Source organism: Ciona robusta, chromosome 1 (assembly GCF_009617815.1).
Source record: "Ciona robusta chromosome 1, ASM961781v2".
Lineage (NCBI taxonomy): Eukaryota > Metazoa > Chordata > Ascidiacea > Phlebobranchia > Cionidae > Ciona > Ciona robusta.
In genome coordinates, this window is record NC_143235.1 from 7,216,077 (window position 1) to 7,230,998 (window position 14,922).

At 34.7% G+C, this 14,922-nt stretch overlaps 5 protein-coding genes across 5 annotated transcripts in view; all 5 read right to left on the reverse strand.

Moving 5' to 3' along the window:
• The window catches only part of LOC149742400 (DNA polymerase alpha catalytic subunit-like), a 32,058-nt gene extending 23,870 nt beyond the window's left edge, over positions 1-8,188 (reverse strand). Inside the window, exons 1-10 of the mRNA XM_089890937.1 lie at positions 7,975-8,188; positions 6,027-6,082; positions 5,725-5,834; positions 5,522-5,618; positions 5,044-5,108; positions 4,879-4,992; positions 4,424-4,562; positions 3,887-3,987; positions 3,114-3,279; positions 2,742-2,806 (exon numbers count right to left, since the gene is read on the reverse strand). Coding sequence (XP_089747063.1) covers positions 2,742-2,806; positions 3,114-3,279; positions 3,887-3,987; positions 4,424-4,562; positions 4,879-4,992; positions 5,044-5,108; positions 5,522-5,618; positions 5,725-5,834; positions 6,027-6,069 — 900 coding nt within the window. The 5' untranslated portion in view covers positions 6,070-6,082; positions 7,975-8,188. The remainder of the gene's footprint in view (positions 1-2,741; positions 2,807-3,113; positions 3,280-3,886; positions 3,988-4,423; positions 4,563-4,878; positions 4,993-5,043; positions 5,109-5,521; positions 5,619-5,724; positions 5,835-6,026; positions 6,083-7,974) is intronic.
• A 146-nt stretch (positions 8,189-8,334) lies between these two features.
• Positions 8,335-10,374, reverse strand: LOC149742401 (transmembrane protein 126A-like). Its single transcript, XM_089890942.1, has 4 exons — positions 10,211-10,374; positions 9,782-9,975; positions 9,280-9,391; positions 8,335-8,735 (listed from the first exon to the last, which is right to left on the reverse strand). The coding sequence occupies exons 1-4, from the start codon at positions 10,342-10,344 to the stop codon at positions 8,483-8,485; spliced, it is 693 nt and encodes a 230-aa protein (XP_089747068.1). The 5' UTR covers positions 10,345-10,374; the 3' UTR covers positions 8,335-8,482.
• Positions 10,375-10,390: 16 nt separating this feature from the next.
• LOC149742402 (U11/U12 small nuclear ribonucleoprotein 35 kDa protein-like) lies at positions 10,391-11,046 on the reverse strand. The gene has a single exon (XM_089890945.1). The coding sequence runs from the start codon at positions 11,044-11,046 to the stop codon at positions 10,489-10,491; it is 558 nt and encodes a 185-aa protein (XP_089747071.1). The 3' UTR covers positions 10,391-10,488.
• A 7-nt stretch (positions 11,047-11,053) lies between these two features.
• LOC149742403 (prolyl-tRNA synthetase associated domain-containing protein 1-like) lies at positions 11,054-11,796 on the reverse strand. The gene has a single exon (XM_089890946.1). The coding sequence runs from the start codon at positions 11,794-11,796 to the stop codon at positions 11,299-11,301; it is 498 nt and encodes a 165-aa protein (XP_089747072.1). The 3' UTR covers positions 11,054-11,298.
• A 54-nt stretch (positions 11,797-11,850) lies between these two features.
• LOC149742404 (protein Abitram-like) lies at positions 11,851-13,142 on the reverse strand. Its single transcript, XM_089890944.1, has one exon. The coding sequence runs from the start codon at positions 12,670-12,672 to the stop codon at positions 11,998-12,000; it is 675 nt and encodes a 224-aa protein (XP_089747070.1). The 5' UTR covers positions 12,673-13,142; the 3' UTR covers positions 11,851-11,997.
• Positions 13,143-14,922: the final 1,780 nt, after the last annotated feature.

Sequence of the window (14,922 nt, forward strand, 5' to 3'; positions counted from 1 at the left end):
TGTGAATTTTAAATTTTCCTTATAATTTACAGTTTAACTTAAACTTATTGTTTTAACTTAATAAATGTAATTCAATTGTGTTGTAATGTTTGTTTGTTACATGTACCTAACACCACAATAGTTACTGTTACACATCATGCCACAGATGCTATAGTTACATTCGTCCAAATTGTAGTATTGTACAACTATGTTCTAACCACATTTATACACAGTTACTAATTTGATTAAGTACCTTAGTGAAATTTGTTTATTAACCTTCTAATAAATCAGTTGTGCACTAAACCATTGACATAGGCTTATCAATTAATTTCTAATCGTAATATCTTGTGTAAGAACATAATTAAACACTGAAAAGGGTATTTACCTAATGTGTCATAAGTCATATCAATAAATAAGAACACAACTAGGGATGTGCTGAAGTTGAAAAAGCTCGGGTTCGCCGAGCGCCGAGCGCCGAGCTTTAACGAAAAGCTCGGCACGAGCCCGAGCACCTATGACGTCATCAAGGAGAAAGGCGTACGAGAATGCGTTCCTATTCAGCCGAAAAGCGCCGCTAATCAAAATAATACAGAACACGTGGTTTGCGGTTAAAGACGCGTCTCGCTTTTCATAATTCCTACTGTTGCAAAATGTAAAATTCATACAAAAAATATTTAATTAAAAAATTATTTATAACTGTTACAGCCAGTGGCACAACTAGCAAGTTTCTACGCATGTTCATCTTGAATAATGTAACGATTATTTACGTCAGAATAAACCTTTACGATCGTTACATCACAAACAAGATTGTTGGAAAACAATCGTGTTTTATTCGCTTGCATACGATCTGTAGTTTGTGTATAATTTTTGTTTCTGATGATTAGTTTAAATGCAGGTAAATCGCGATTATGTGAATTTTAAATTTTCCTTATAATTTACAGTTTAACTTAAACTTATTGTTTTAACTTAATAAATGTAATTCAATTGTGTTGTAATGTTTGTTTGTTACATGTACCTAACACCACAATAGTTACTGTTACACATCATGCCACAGATGCTATAGTTACATTCGTCCAAATTGTAGTATTGTACAACTATGTTCTAACCACATTTATACACAGTTACTAATTTGATTAAGTACCTTAGTGAAATTTGTTTATTAACCTTCTAATAAATCAGTTGTGCACTAAACCATTGACATAGGCTTATCAATTAATTTCTAATCGTAATATCTTGTGTAAGAACATAATTAAACACTGAAAAGGGTATTTACCTAATGTGTCATAAGTCATATCAATAAATAAGAACACAACTAGGGATGTGCTGAAGTTGAAAAAGCTCGGGTTCGCCGAGCGCCGAGCGCCGAGCTTTAACGAAAAGCTCGGCACGAGCCCGAGCACCTATGACGTCATCAAGGAGAAAGGCGTACGAGAATGCGTTCCTATTCAGCCGAAAAGCGCCGCTAATCAAAATAATACAGAACACGTGGTTTGCGGTTAAAGACGCGTCTCGCTTTTCATAATTCCTACTGTTGCAAAATGTAAAATTCATACAAAAAATATTTAATTAAAAAATTATTTATAACTGTTACAGCCAGTGGCACAACTAGCAAGTTTCTACGCATGTTCATCTTGAATAATGTAACGATTATTTACGTCAGAATAAACCTTTACGATCGTTACATCACAAACAAGATTGTTGGAAAACAATCGTGTTTTATTCGCTTGCATACGATCTGTAGTTTGTGTATAATTTTTGTTTCTGATGATTAGTTTAAATGCAGGTAAATCGCGATTATGTGAATTTTAATTGGTGCAAATATAAGAGCGAGGAGCGACGCTATCAGTAAATTGGAACCAACATAAATTGTAATATGATATTACAAAGTATCGTCCCGGTCGAGCTTGGACAGAAGCCAAAAAACATCGTTTGATGGCACCGCACGAGAACCAGAGTTTCATTACGTCATTTTTTACGAGAATAAATTCACAACGATTGCTTCGTTGGTTACGTGTGGAATGTATGCTACCGCATGCGTCTTCCTTTATTTCATGTGCCGGCGCAGAGTGTAAAAATGTGACGCTGATACACGATGTTTCGATCTCGTGGTTGGTTGGGCTGCCAACTTCTGCAGTGGGCACATTCCTCCCGATTGTTATATTATAAAACGTCAGAATTAATAGTTACGTTGCGATAGGACACGTGACGTAAAAATTGAATGAAAAATTGTTCTAATTCCAAGCGAAGGAATGTTATATTGAATGCAACGCGTGTGTGTGCGTCTTAGCACTTTCTGGCTGCGTGCGTGTCTGCGGTAAAGGTGGCTTAGGGGTTGCAAAACCCTGTGGTTGCAAAACCGTGGTTGCAGCAATTTATATTATTTCATTATAAAAAAGTTTAAGAGTTTTTGGCTTTTTGTTTAAAATGTGATACGAAAACATTGGGCGCTCGTGTAATTCGACACCTGCTGTAATTCGATACGGGAAAATTCGCTGACGTTGCGATTCGTTACTTGCGAGAAAGCAAATTCACAACGAACGAAAAATAATTAAGGAGAAAGCTACGCTGACTAGTCTCGTTATCTCTTAGTAGCTTCACTTTTTTCATTTTTAATATTTTTCGCTCTCGCGTGCAACATTATAGCATAAGGCTCGGCGCTCGGCCCAGTTTTCAGCCGAGCGCCGAGCGTCAAAAAAGGAGACGCTCGGGCACGAGCTTTTGAGTTCGGGCTCGGCTCGGCACATCCCTAAACACAACCTCACCTCAGATTGTTCCTTCTTCACATTCACATCAGGTGTCTCTTCTTCAAAGTCAGCGAGACTTACATCTAAAACAAAAACAAAAATAACAATATTTTTTTACGAACGAATAACTTTTTTGTTGAATATCAAAACCATAAATAACAACTGTTTTATGAAAAAACAATATTACACATTTTTGTAACCCGATTTGTAAAACTACATTTTAAAACCTCAAGCAATATTTTAATAAAATGAAGTTATTTTTACATAACAGTCAGAGGTAGCACTAACACAACACCCAGTATTTAAAAGCCTGAAACAAAATACTTGTGTTAACTCCACACAAGGATAAATAAGTTACAATGAAATAGAAGTCCATACATTCCAGCATACCCATATCATCATCTATAAAAGCAGCGTCATCATTTGAGACAGGGATCGTTTTATTCAAGAACTCTGCATTGTCAAGATCAAGTTTTGTTCGTTTAGCTGGTGGTGTGTTGATCTCCACACACGGCTCATTATGAGATGGTGAATCATGTAGAGCAGGTATAGGGGCCTGAACAAATGTTAAATGTATTTTTTGCAAGAATTAAACAGAAGACAATTAATATTGTTCATTTAGATAACATTGACAATTCAAATCTATGTAATGAACAATAGGGTGATGCATGCCAGATGTTAGCTTTCACCACTTAATAGGATCATGTAACTTACAACAACTAAATTCCACAATTAGATAAATGTTGCAACCAGCATTTTATGTAGATCTATTTCACAAAAAAATGTAATATACTTCATTTTTCTCTTTAAGTAGGGCATTAAAAATGTTTTAGTGGAGAAACAATATTTATCATATATTGATGACTAGAAACGAAAAAAATATTTACCGCTTAGAATGACAGTTAGAATTAAAAATAAGGCAAATAAATATGGCGTTTACCCCTAAAGCTGTTTGCGATAAAATGATTTTTTTTAGCGAAGGGGGGTTTTCCTTTCTTAGCGGAGGGGGTCGTCCTTTCTTACCCCAAGTACCACATTGTTTTTCATTACCCTACTTGATTATATGTAATATACAATTTAAAGTGATAAGCTTAATTACCAAAATTATTAATAAATATACAGTAGCTATATTATGTATGACTGAATAGTTATTAGTTACTTACCACAATTTTTCGTGGCTTCATTTTCTTCGGCAGTGAAGACGGTTGAGATATAAGATTACTTGTGGTGGGTGCAGATGATGTTTGTGGTGACCATTTACTTTCTAGATATAAAATAAATTACATTTACATTGGTAGATTATATAATGTGCAAACTCTGACATGATCTCAGGTCCACTTTCATGCCTCGTTATAAAAACAGGACCTCACTCATAAAAAAGATACACAAATAAAACAGATACGAGTTCTGGTAACATAAGATAAAAACTGATCATTGAGAAACCCTAAAATTATGGGACAAATTCAAGGTTTAAACCTGGATTAATTATTGTTCTTCCCATTTTATCTGACAAATATTTCTATTTTATGGTTTGATGTAAGCCTGTCACGAAAAACTATAAGACTTAGATGACTGGGTTTTGAGCATAAGAAAGTAAGTATCGCAGAGCTATAAATCTGGAATCCTTTGGTAACGGGACTCTAACCACTAAGTAATTACAAAATAGCCATTGTTCATGATTTCTAACTACCACATCATACCAATTGCAGTTGGTTTAAATTTCTTTTTCTTTCTTAATACGACGGGTGGTCTTGGTGTAGACAACACATCACTTGACTGGGTGTTGATTTCTTGAAGTATGTCGCCCAACAATGCATCGTTTGAAAGGTCGATGTTTTTCTACAAAACAAATTATTAATTTATATATTCACCCAGAAATGTATGTAATATGTAATCCCCAAACAAAGCAGCCTGGTTTGACTATTACTTATTTCCTTACTTTATTTCTATCGTTTGTTTTTTTTCTTAATCAAACAAGAATATTGCAAGTACCACCAACCACTGTTGTAATTGTTACATTTATATAATGTCACTCTGCTGTTAGATATACAAAAATAGATCTCCAGGGTTGCATTTGAAATATTGAAGGCAATGATAACTGGTCTAAAGGAATTCAAATCCTTCCAATTTAATCGGTACGCACCACAGAACTCACCTCAACCTTCTTCTTTGCACCAGATGACAGAAGCATGTTTTTTATATCGCTCGACTTTACCAACTTTATTTTCTTTTTATTCGTTGGTTTGATAGTTTTCTTGCTTGTTTTGTTCTAAAGAAATCCAATTTCAAAATAAATACAACATTTGCAAAAGCTCCTTACTTGCTCCGGAGCATTAATCTCCTCATCAAAGATCTCTCTCCCATCCTCCACATAATCTCCAGCTCCTTAAGATTATACAAAAGTTAAAAAAATGGATTCATGCTTTTGATTTAGAAATTTGATTTGTATTAAAAAGGATTTGTCATTCCTAATATCATTCTTGTTATGGCGATTAGACTCAGGCCAAACGCCCAAGCATTTAATGTCCTAAAGGTGAATATACAGATTAAAAAGCTAGTAAGCTACAAACAGTAACCAACAAAAACTAGAAATTTTTTCTGCCGAATCTTTTTAATAAACTTAGTAACCTGGGACTGCAGATGCAAACATCAGAAAAATAATGCTTTCTTAGAACAAAGAATTATTATTCTGCTATGTAAGCAGATTCATACACGAACAAGACGAACCATTAATTTAATAAACAAAATTCTGCGAACATTGTGTATGTTGACAGAAATAAATATTTTATTTAACTTACCATCATCAACTATCCAATCATCTTCAAGTCTTTGCTGAACTTTATCGCAATAATCTCCTTCATTTAATTCATCATAAACATTCTCTATCTCAGATACCTACAACAGATACTAGCGCGTTTTACCTGATAAATTGCTTACCAAAATAGCAGCGGGGCTCTGTTATGAAATTCCTTTGATAACAAATTCATAATAATTTATTAACCTCGTATTTGATCCTCTGTCCAGTGGATTTTGATTCTTTTAATTTTTGCAAAGCAGCAGATCTTCCGTATTTGTCCTTCTTTGTTCTTCTGCTTCTGCTACTTGCAATTCCTGATACAAAAACTGTGGTTCAGGTTGAGTAAGGTTTATGAAAACATTCCTTTAACTGATTTTACATGGGAAGTTAAGTACACGAATTGCAACAATCCATTTTATAAACTGAATCATGGTTTCTACATAAATAATGAAACAGGTGTAATACAGTAAAGACTGAAAATTAAACAGAAAAGTTTTTACATTCACCTGGACTTTGAACATCAAGTTCCGCATCTGCTTCTTCAGACATAATCAGCTTTGGACTACATGAAAAGTTTGTGACATTAAATCAAGCTAATTCAATATATTGCATAACTGCATTCATAAAATGTTTATCCTGATAGGCTATTTCACAATAAAAAAAACATTAAAAGTATTAAAAAAACTTGAAAAGTATTTTTGTAATTTTTTTTACTTATAGGGATGGGACGAAATTAAAATTATATAGCCGGATTTGGCGAGTCCGGATAATGTTTAAATCAGACTATTTACCAAACAGATGTTTGATACCGGTTTCTTGTTTTTTAACATTTACGATCAAGCATTACACAGATTAAAAACCGTTGTCGTCCGGCGCCATGGCTCAGTGGTTCAGGCGCCTGCATCGAAACCAAAGTGTCCCCGGTTCGATGCTCGGCAGCAGTACTAAAAAAACGACCGGCGTATGTGTCCTTGAGCAAGACACTTACTGGACATTGCAGCAACCCAGCGGTCACTAATGGGTTGTCTAAACTGTAAGCCATATTAAACAAAAATCATACACAAAGTTGAAAAGTGTGGTAACTGGTAGGCAAACGAGGATAAAAAATGTTGCCAATATTTTGCGTCTGACTGCGATGCGGTGTCGCGGCAACACTCGCAAGAAGGACTTAAATGGGTATCCTGGGTGTTGGGGTAATGAGCCAAAGCTGGCCTAAATCCCAGGTCCTTGACAAGGACCTCACCCATAAAGAATAAATAAAAAAATACCGTTATTAAAGTAACTATTTGCACTAGTTTAAAATATCAAATAAGAGATTCTTTTATGAAGTACAGAATGCATCACTGCGGGGTAATCCTTTAGCTGGTGGCCACCTGAAATTTTGGTTTCAAAATGTTCTATAGCCCTCACTGATACCTGCTGTCTAATTTTTTTTTCAAAAAAGTCGGGCGTTCGTGTCGAAAATTAACTTTAAAAATGCGCAAAAACATGCTGTGTCACCGTAATTCGTCTGATTTGCGTAAGGTTAACGATTTATTACGTCACAATCGCGGTCTGTTACGTCACAATAGTGGTATATTACATACGTTATAAGACGGTATAGCCTTGTTTTTCCCCACTGTTTTAACGTAGGAATCAAACGTAACAATACGCATTCTATGACATAATAATCCAACCTTGGTTTAATTCATAACGGCTGATGTGGAAAATACGGTGACGCAGCACGATTTCGCGCACTTTCAAAGTTAATTTTCGACACGAACGCCCGACTTTTTTAAAAAAAATTAGACAGCAGGTATCAGTGAGGGCTATAGAACATTTTGAAACCAAAATTTCAGGTGGCCACCAGCTAAAGGATTACCTCACTGCGGTCGGTTTATTTGTCGCGATAATGAAGTTATGATTGTTACACCATAGTACGAAATGTTACGTCAGTGTGTATGTATACCTCTATAATAAAAGTTAGAATAAAAATAAGCCAAATAAATAATGCTTTAACCAAATAAAAGATATGAATAAAAATTTTTTTTTTCCCTTAAGTACCCCATTAATTTTTATGACCCCACTTCGCCACTTGACTACATAAAGTACTATTTTACACAGTTATCAAAACAAGATAAACATCGTTTACAAATTAAAATTTAAAATAAAAGCTGTGTGCACCCACAAAACTCTGCTGCAGATCGAGTAATTTGTAAGCCATGAATTAGCCTGCTATTATAGCGAATTGGCCGTACACACGTTATTTAGTATATGAACAATAGTACCAGAACGTAATAAAATACATATATACACATTTTCGTAATACAAGATCGGTTTTTAAACAAATACATGGTTTGTGGAACCTGTAAACACAGCTGAATATCGTACGTTATCAACAACAAATATTTCCATTTAAACATTAAATTTGACTACGTACTATGCATATTCAAGTGAGAAACACTTAACGCTTACCGTTTATTAGTTCGCAAAATCACGTCGACTGGAAATATAAGCGATTCGTAAGCTCAATTGTCACAATAGCAAGCAATTGGCGGCATCTTGGTTAAAAATGGCGGGAATCTCTTACCCACGTTTTTCACGCTTGAATGATTTTCTTCCACCCAAAGTTTCTCATAGATATAAAGAATGTTACCTGCCGTGTTTTGCCAAATTACGTTTTAACTATTTTGTCGTTCACCGCTTTAGATATCTCATCATTAAATAGTTTATCTAAACAGTCCTTTTCTCCATACACTTTCTGAAATAAGTTCTAATGTACCCTACTAATTTATATTCACTTTAGAACGGAAACATAAATACAGTTAAGGCGCAAACAATACTATGGATTGTATTAAAAAAAATTAGAACAAAGTATCCAATCTTCTAAACACAACATTATTTCTCAAGACTTTGTTACCAAGTGAAGGTAATTTAGAAATATATTAAATACACATTAAAGTATGAAATAGTTTCACAATCTTCAACTGCTCTGAAGAACAGATATATTTCTTGATGCTTCTTGCCATAAATCTTGAAGCTCCTCTTTCGTAATGGTCATCTTTGCTTTTTCAATAATTTGATGCTGTCTATATGCAACCACCCCACCAAGCAATGCTTGTAGAAATATTAGTGGAGAGGCTTTACGGAATACCTGTTTAAATATTTTTGCCCAAAAACTACGGAAATGTTTGTCAGGAGGAAATCCAAATGAAGGCACTTCTGCTGATTTGTATCTTTAAAAAGAGAAAACTTATTATTAAAGTACAGAACAAATTCCTTTAAAAAGCAACACAAAAAAATAAAACACATAAAGAATTGTAGAAGAACCACATATATTAAAACGAGGAAAAGGCCAAAACACAAATGTGCCAGTATGCCCTACTTAAATAAAGCTCTGGTAATTATTACTTACCTAGTGAATACGTGGTTTTAAAAATCAACAACCATGATATAATTTATGTGTGCGAGAATTATGATGGGGGCAATGTATAGGAAATAAACAATAATATAACTGGACAAAAAGAATGTATAAGGGCACGTACATGCCAAATAAATCCATTAGACATTACAACACCTATTGTACAACACAAAGAATGTGTAGTACTCCAATACCACCATACATTATTTTTCTAATGCTTACATCAACATTTAAGTTATTGAATTTTTTTGTAGTAACAATGTCGAGTTTACTAAGATTTTTAATTAAATAATGCACTGCACTATTGGAATATTATTAACATGTTTACATGTGAAAGTTCATGCTACATATACACACACCTTTCAGCAAGCACTGCAGCCATGCCAACAGAGATTCCTGCAGGAACCAAACATGTGGTTATCGTTTGTACGGCCCCTCCGCGAACAGTTGCGCATACAGAACATGCAGTTCCTACAAAACACATGTGCTACTAATTACTATCTATATATATATCAGTATATCACTTAATATATATCAGAGTTGGGGAAGATGGGACATATTTTCATTCTAATTTCTCGTCCTTTTTTGGAGTAAACAAAGAAAAAGTAAAGAGTTATAAAACCGTATCATTACGCCCCTCATGAACAGTTGTTAATTGTTTAAAACACGATCAAGATATTTGGATACTAGGTACTAAACGGGTCCCGCTTCCTCCACACTACTATATATCACTTAATATATAATATCGCTCAAAAACTATACATATGGATATTGTCATACAACAGTATTTATACAGTCCAAGTACATTTTCGGTTTCTCTTTGTCAGTGTAAACAAAACGTATAAAATGTTTAAATTTTACCCTTTACTATAGGTGTCTGCACCAAGGCTGATTGGGCACTAAGGTTAAATGCAGAACTAAGCACAGGTACAACGGTTGAGGTAAGTATCGCTCCTTCATACACCATTAAAGATTTACGGAACAAACTGTTGATGACAATCGCTGAAACGACACCAAAGCCCGAAAGACCAAACAATGAATAATTGAAGAATCCTCTGTTAAGAATAAATAAATAAATATAACTGTTATCCTTATTTCATACATCCACCTTATAATCGCTTAAAGTAACAACCTATATGGGCATGGCTATGTGATATTGTGGGCGATTATGTTTGGGAAATTTTTTAAATATTTTAGAGTTTTTTAAGTATGGCTGACTATTTACACAACCCATAAGGAACCACTTGTTAAACAATAACAGAAAATTAATTAAAATATAACAGGACCTACCTTTCATTTTTACTCATCTGAGATAGTTTGTAGTCTATTAACTCATGGATGTTTGTATACTTTCCTTTTCGGGTACCACCATAGGTAAAAGCTTCATCATTACTTTTATGAAAAGTGTCTGTTAGCACTTTCATTTTCAATCGCTACAGTTTACAAATAAAACTTCAACATGGCCACATATCTGTTTGTTGAAAAAAGTATTTAATTCATTTAAAGTAATAATCAACAAATGTTAAGTAAAAATATTTATAATTACAAAATTAAACCAAACTATATGTTTAGGAATACTTGAATCGTTTTTGCAATTTATTTCGGTCTTTATCTCCGAATCGGATTGGTCGTTTAAAAGGTCGATCTCGGCAACCAAATCTTAATTGTCCAGCTTCTTTTTTCCCAGCAAATCCACCACCTAATCTGCGAGGTACCCATCCTTCCATGAGTCTCTCATGTTCATAATCAACAAGAATATTTTTCCCATCCACCATCAAACCATTTGCTTCATGATAGGCAACCTTCAATGGGCGTGTGTCTTTATATTCAACAAATGCATAACCTCGCGAGTACCCCGTCACCATGTCGCGAACCAAGGTGACTTTTTCCAACCCCCCATATTGTGAGAAGACTTCCTCAATAACTTGAACACTTGTATCGTAATTTAATCTGCCTACAAACAAAGTTTTTTCAGGGTCCCCTTGAACTCCTTTGTTAGGTTTATACCTTGCATTCATTGCACGCACAATACCGTGATCATGTACTTGAGTTATTGTCCCATCAATACTCCCACATTTTAATGGATCGTACTTGTGTGCAAGTGCTGTCCACCTTTCACCACTCATTATAAAGTAAAATTTTTCTTTAACTGTAATTATAATGAATTAGGTTTAAACGTAAACAGTTACTCAGCCTAAGCTTTAATGATTGCAACACTAAGGGTTATTAGGTAATATAACAAACAGATCCTCTCAGTACAGATATCAGCAAAGAGCCAAAGCACATGATTTGTGTTAATACTTAAAAAACAACAATCACAAAAATTAGTCACCAACTATATTGCTTGTAATCAAATAGATAGTTTAGAACTAAATTGTCTATTCTTCGTCGAATGTTATTGTGAGTGGTTTGTGTTTGGTGTGTTCAAGGAAAAGCTGAAAGTCGGCACTCTTCATTCCTATAGTAGCCGTGTTTACCATTGGATGGCAGTAGATCATGGTTTCTGGATCCGAAACTAATATATTATCAAGAATAAGCTGCACAGAGCTTTCTTTGTCATTACAAACAGCAAGTGGAGTCACACAACCTTGAGAAACACCCAGGGTATCAATCAAAACTTGCTCATCTGCAAACCGGAACCCACCAGATACCGACAACTTTTTTGCAATATCTCCCAAATTAATTTTCCGATCGTGCTTTGCAACAATGAGCCAAAGCTTCTTCTTCTTCTTGTCTTTGACAAAAAGATTTTTACAAACCACTCCCGAACACTCTGTGAGGTATGGCATCATTGCTTCTACAGTAAAAACCTCTGGGTGGGTGATCAACTTGGTAGTAATGTTAAGCGATTTAAGTACTTGAAGAAGTGCTTCCATGCTTCAAATATTTACTACTTTAATAAAGCACAACTGCCAAAGTACTTACCTAAACTGCAAATGAAATGCATTAAATGAGGAAAAATGTGGGGTGTGTACATGAGCTGTAATTGGTGATAAATTAGAATTAAATGTTTAATGAGACTCAGTTAACAGAGACATTAAAACAATACAGAAATTACACATTGGGCAAACATTTTATTAAATATTGTCTTGTTCTTTTTTTGTTTCAGGAATCACTGGGTCTGTGTTTTCCATCTTTTGAGAGATGTTTAACATTTGGTACTCTTTAAATTGTTCCTCAGTCAGCAAATCATCCATTGTAGCTTTTGCCTCCAGATGTTTTGGCATCACCACAGCTATATATCCTTCTGTTTTGTAACAGTCATGAAGAAGCTGTGGTGAAGATATTAGACGTTCATTGACTTCAACAAGACTTCCTCTTATCCCACAATACACAGTGTGTTTGCTTCCATCATCACAAGATATCACACACAAAGGGCCAGATGGGTTAAGCCATTGTGCACCTCTTTTTCTTTTACCCGACACAGAGTTTTGTAATCTATCAAGCTTATCTGTCACTTTAAAACTAATGCTTGTTATTCTGCACTTGTTTTCAATCACAGGATGTGTTGTTGCAAGAGTAATCAGACATATACTGTTTGAATGGCGCAAAATACAAACGTCATTCATATTTGATGGGTTTGATTTAAAGAAATCCAAATTTCCTCCTTTGGGTAAATTTACTTTATATCCAGTAGTAAAATATCTTTCAATCACACTTGGGAATATGGTTTGCACTGAATTGTGATGCAAATATTCCGTTTCAATGCTTTTAACTTTGTAATCATCGTTTTTTTCTAATTGCTCAACCATTGTTACAAAAATTCTTACATTAATTTATGAAGTAGCAGTTGAAGCAATTTGATCAACTTTCTCAAGATCTCGAAAGCCAAGTTGTGTTAATGACTCACTTTGCATTAAGTTATTATTCATGCGACAAACAAGGTAGTCTTTAGATTCAACACGACACAAACTGTTGTTGTAGTTGTTGTCTTTCATGCACTTGAAGAATTTGTTCATTGATTCTTTACACAATGATTCCCTGTCAAGTGGAAACGAACCTTTTAATGGTCGGGTTGTCTTAAACGATGGGGGAGGTGCAGCCATATGCGAAGTTACACAACATTATATGAACCTAAATAAATGGCAATCGTTAATGTTATGAAACATTGAAGCAATGTTGATGAAGCACAAGAATATTGACAAGGGTTAATCCTATTTCTGTAGCACTCCTTTAAGATACAACAGTATTCTCATAGACTTTGTAGATTTAAACATTTTCGGAGGTTTGCAGTAAAAGGGGAATTCCTTAAATCGAACCCACGTGTTTTATATGCAAAAAATATGCTCCTGTATTTTTTCCAGTCTGGTGTTTTAACATATGGAGCGAATAGGTTATGTAAGCCTGCCCAAGGCTAGACCGAAACAATAAACCATTTTTGAATCTGCAAAAACACGAGACTCATCCGAGTAAAGATAAAGTAATTCGCAAGAATCCGGAAATGTTTTTAAAGAAACGGAACGTGCTCACAGAAATAAACAAGAGATTACAGATCTAATGAATGAGCACGGCTTAAATTAATTGGCATAATATAGTAGGGTGGGGGAAGAGGGGACACCTTTAATACATAATATTCAAATAGCCTGATCGTGTTTTAAACGATTAACAATGGTCTGTGGAAGTCGTGAGGATACGGTTTTATAACTCATTGAATGTTCTTTGTTTACTACCAAATGAAAGGAGAAAACTAAAGGAAAATATGTCCCATCTTCTCCCACCCTTCCATATTAATAAACCATTTTACTACAACGGTCGACTGGCTCGCTCAAAAAAAATCAGAAGTAACCAACAGAACGGGTTCTAGTAAGTGGTGACTGTGGAGCAGTAGGCAGAATGCAGGTAAAAATCGTTGGATTCCTTATCTCACCAACAAGTGCCGCGTGCCAACCCAACCTCCCATATGATATATGCGCTGTCTCGACAAAAAAAGTTACCGATTACTGCCAAAAGTTACCGATTACTGCTGTGTTACCAACGGGTTCTCGATGCCATGCAGTTTACTTGATTCGCAAGCGTTATAATCGTTAATTACTCATTGATTTGGTTTTATGCACTATGGTTTATGAGACTAAGCTTAGTTGGAATTAATGTATCGAATACACCCGATTATTCAATGTTATATTACATTTTAACCACGAATTAGAGCCTTAAACCGACAGAAAAGTAATCGTTAATTACTCGCTAATTAGGCGACCGTATGCAGTATGGTTTATAAAACTTTACTTAGTTGAAAATATTTTATAGAGTACAATCATTTTATCAAAGTTTAAGGTATATTTTGAATTTGGCGCATTTGACCAAACAGTAAAGTAATCGTTAATTAATCGCTAATCATGCAGTTTTAAATTTGAAAATTTAGTCTGAAAAATTAGAAATATATATTATGATTTGATTTAAATCAAGAGATTAAAGAAGAATGCTAGAATTAGGAATTGAGATAAGTGCGGAAAATAGCCTCGCAAAAAAAACAACAATAACAAGAACTAGGTGTAATGGAAACAATCAATTAATTGCCAAACTACAAATACTTTGCAACAAATTTATCCGAACGATATTTAACCTAAATAAACAGGCTAACACAACTAAAATCATGAGACAACATGGCCTTCTTACAATTCAGGAAATGTATCAACTGGAAACTCTCACTCTAATGTACAAATGTAACATTTATAAACTACCTATAGCTCTGCTTCATTCCATCCCCCATAAACCATCACATAGTACACGAATAACCAGAAGTCAAGCCAAATTCTCCATCCCCTATTACGCCAAGACTACCTCCCAACAATCCATTAGATATATTGGTCCTAAACTCTGGTCTTCATTACCAATAGAGATCCGCAATATGACCACCTTAAAAAATTGTCTGTGCGGTTAAACACCATGTCTGCAAAACTCCCGACAACCACTAAATTAAATACAGACCAAAACACTCACTATATTAAAAAAACACACCCACAAAACACACCTCCATTCTTTCTTTCCAACGCAACACACTCTCC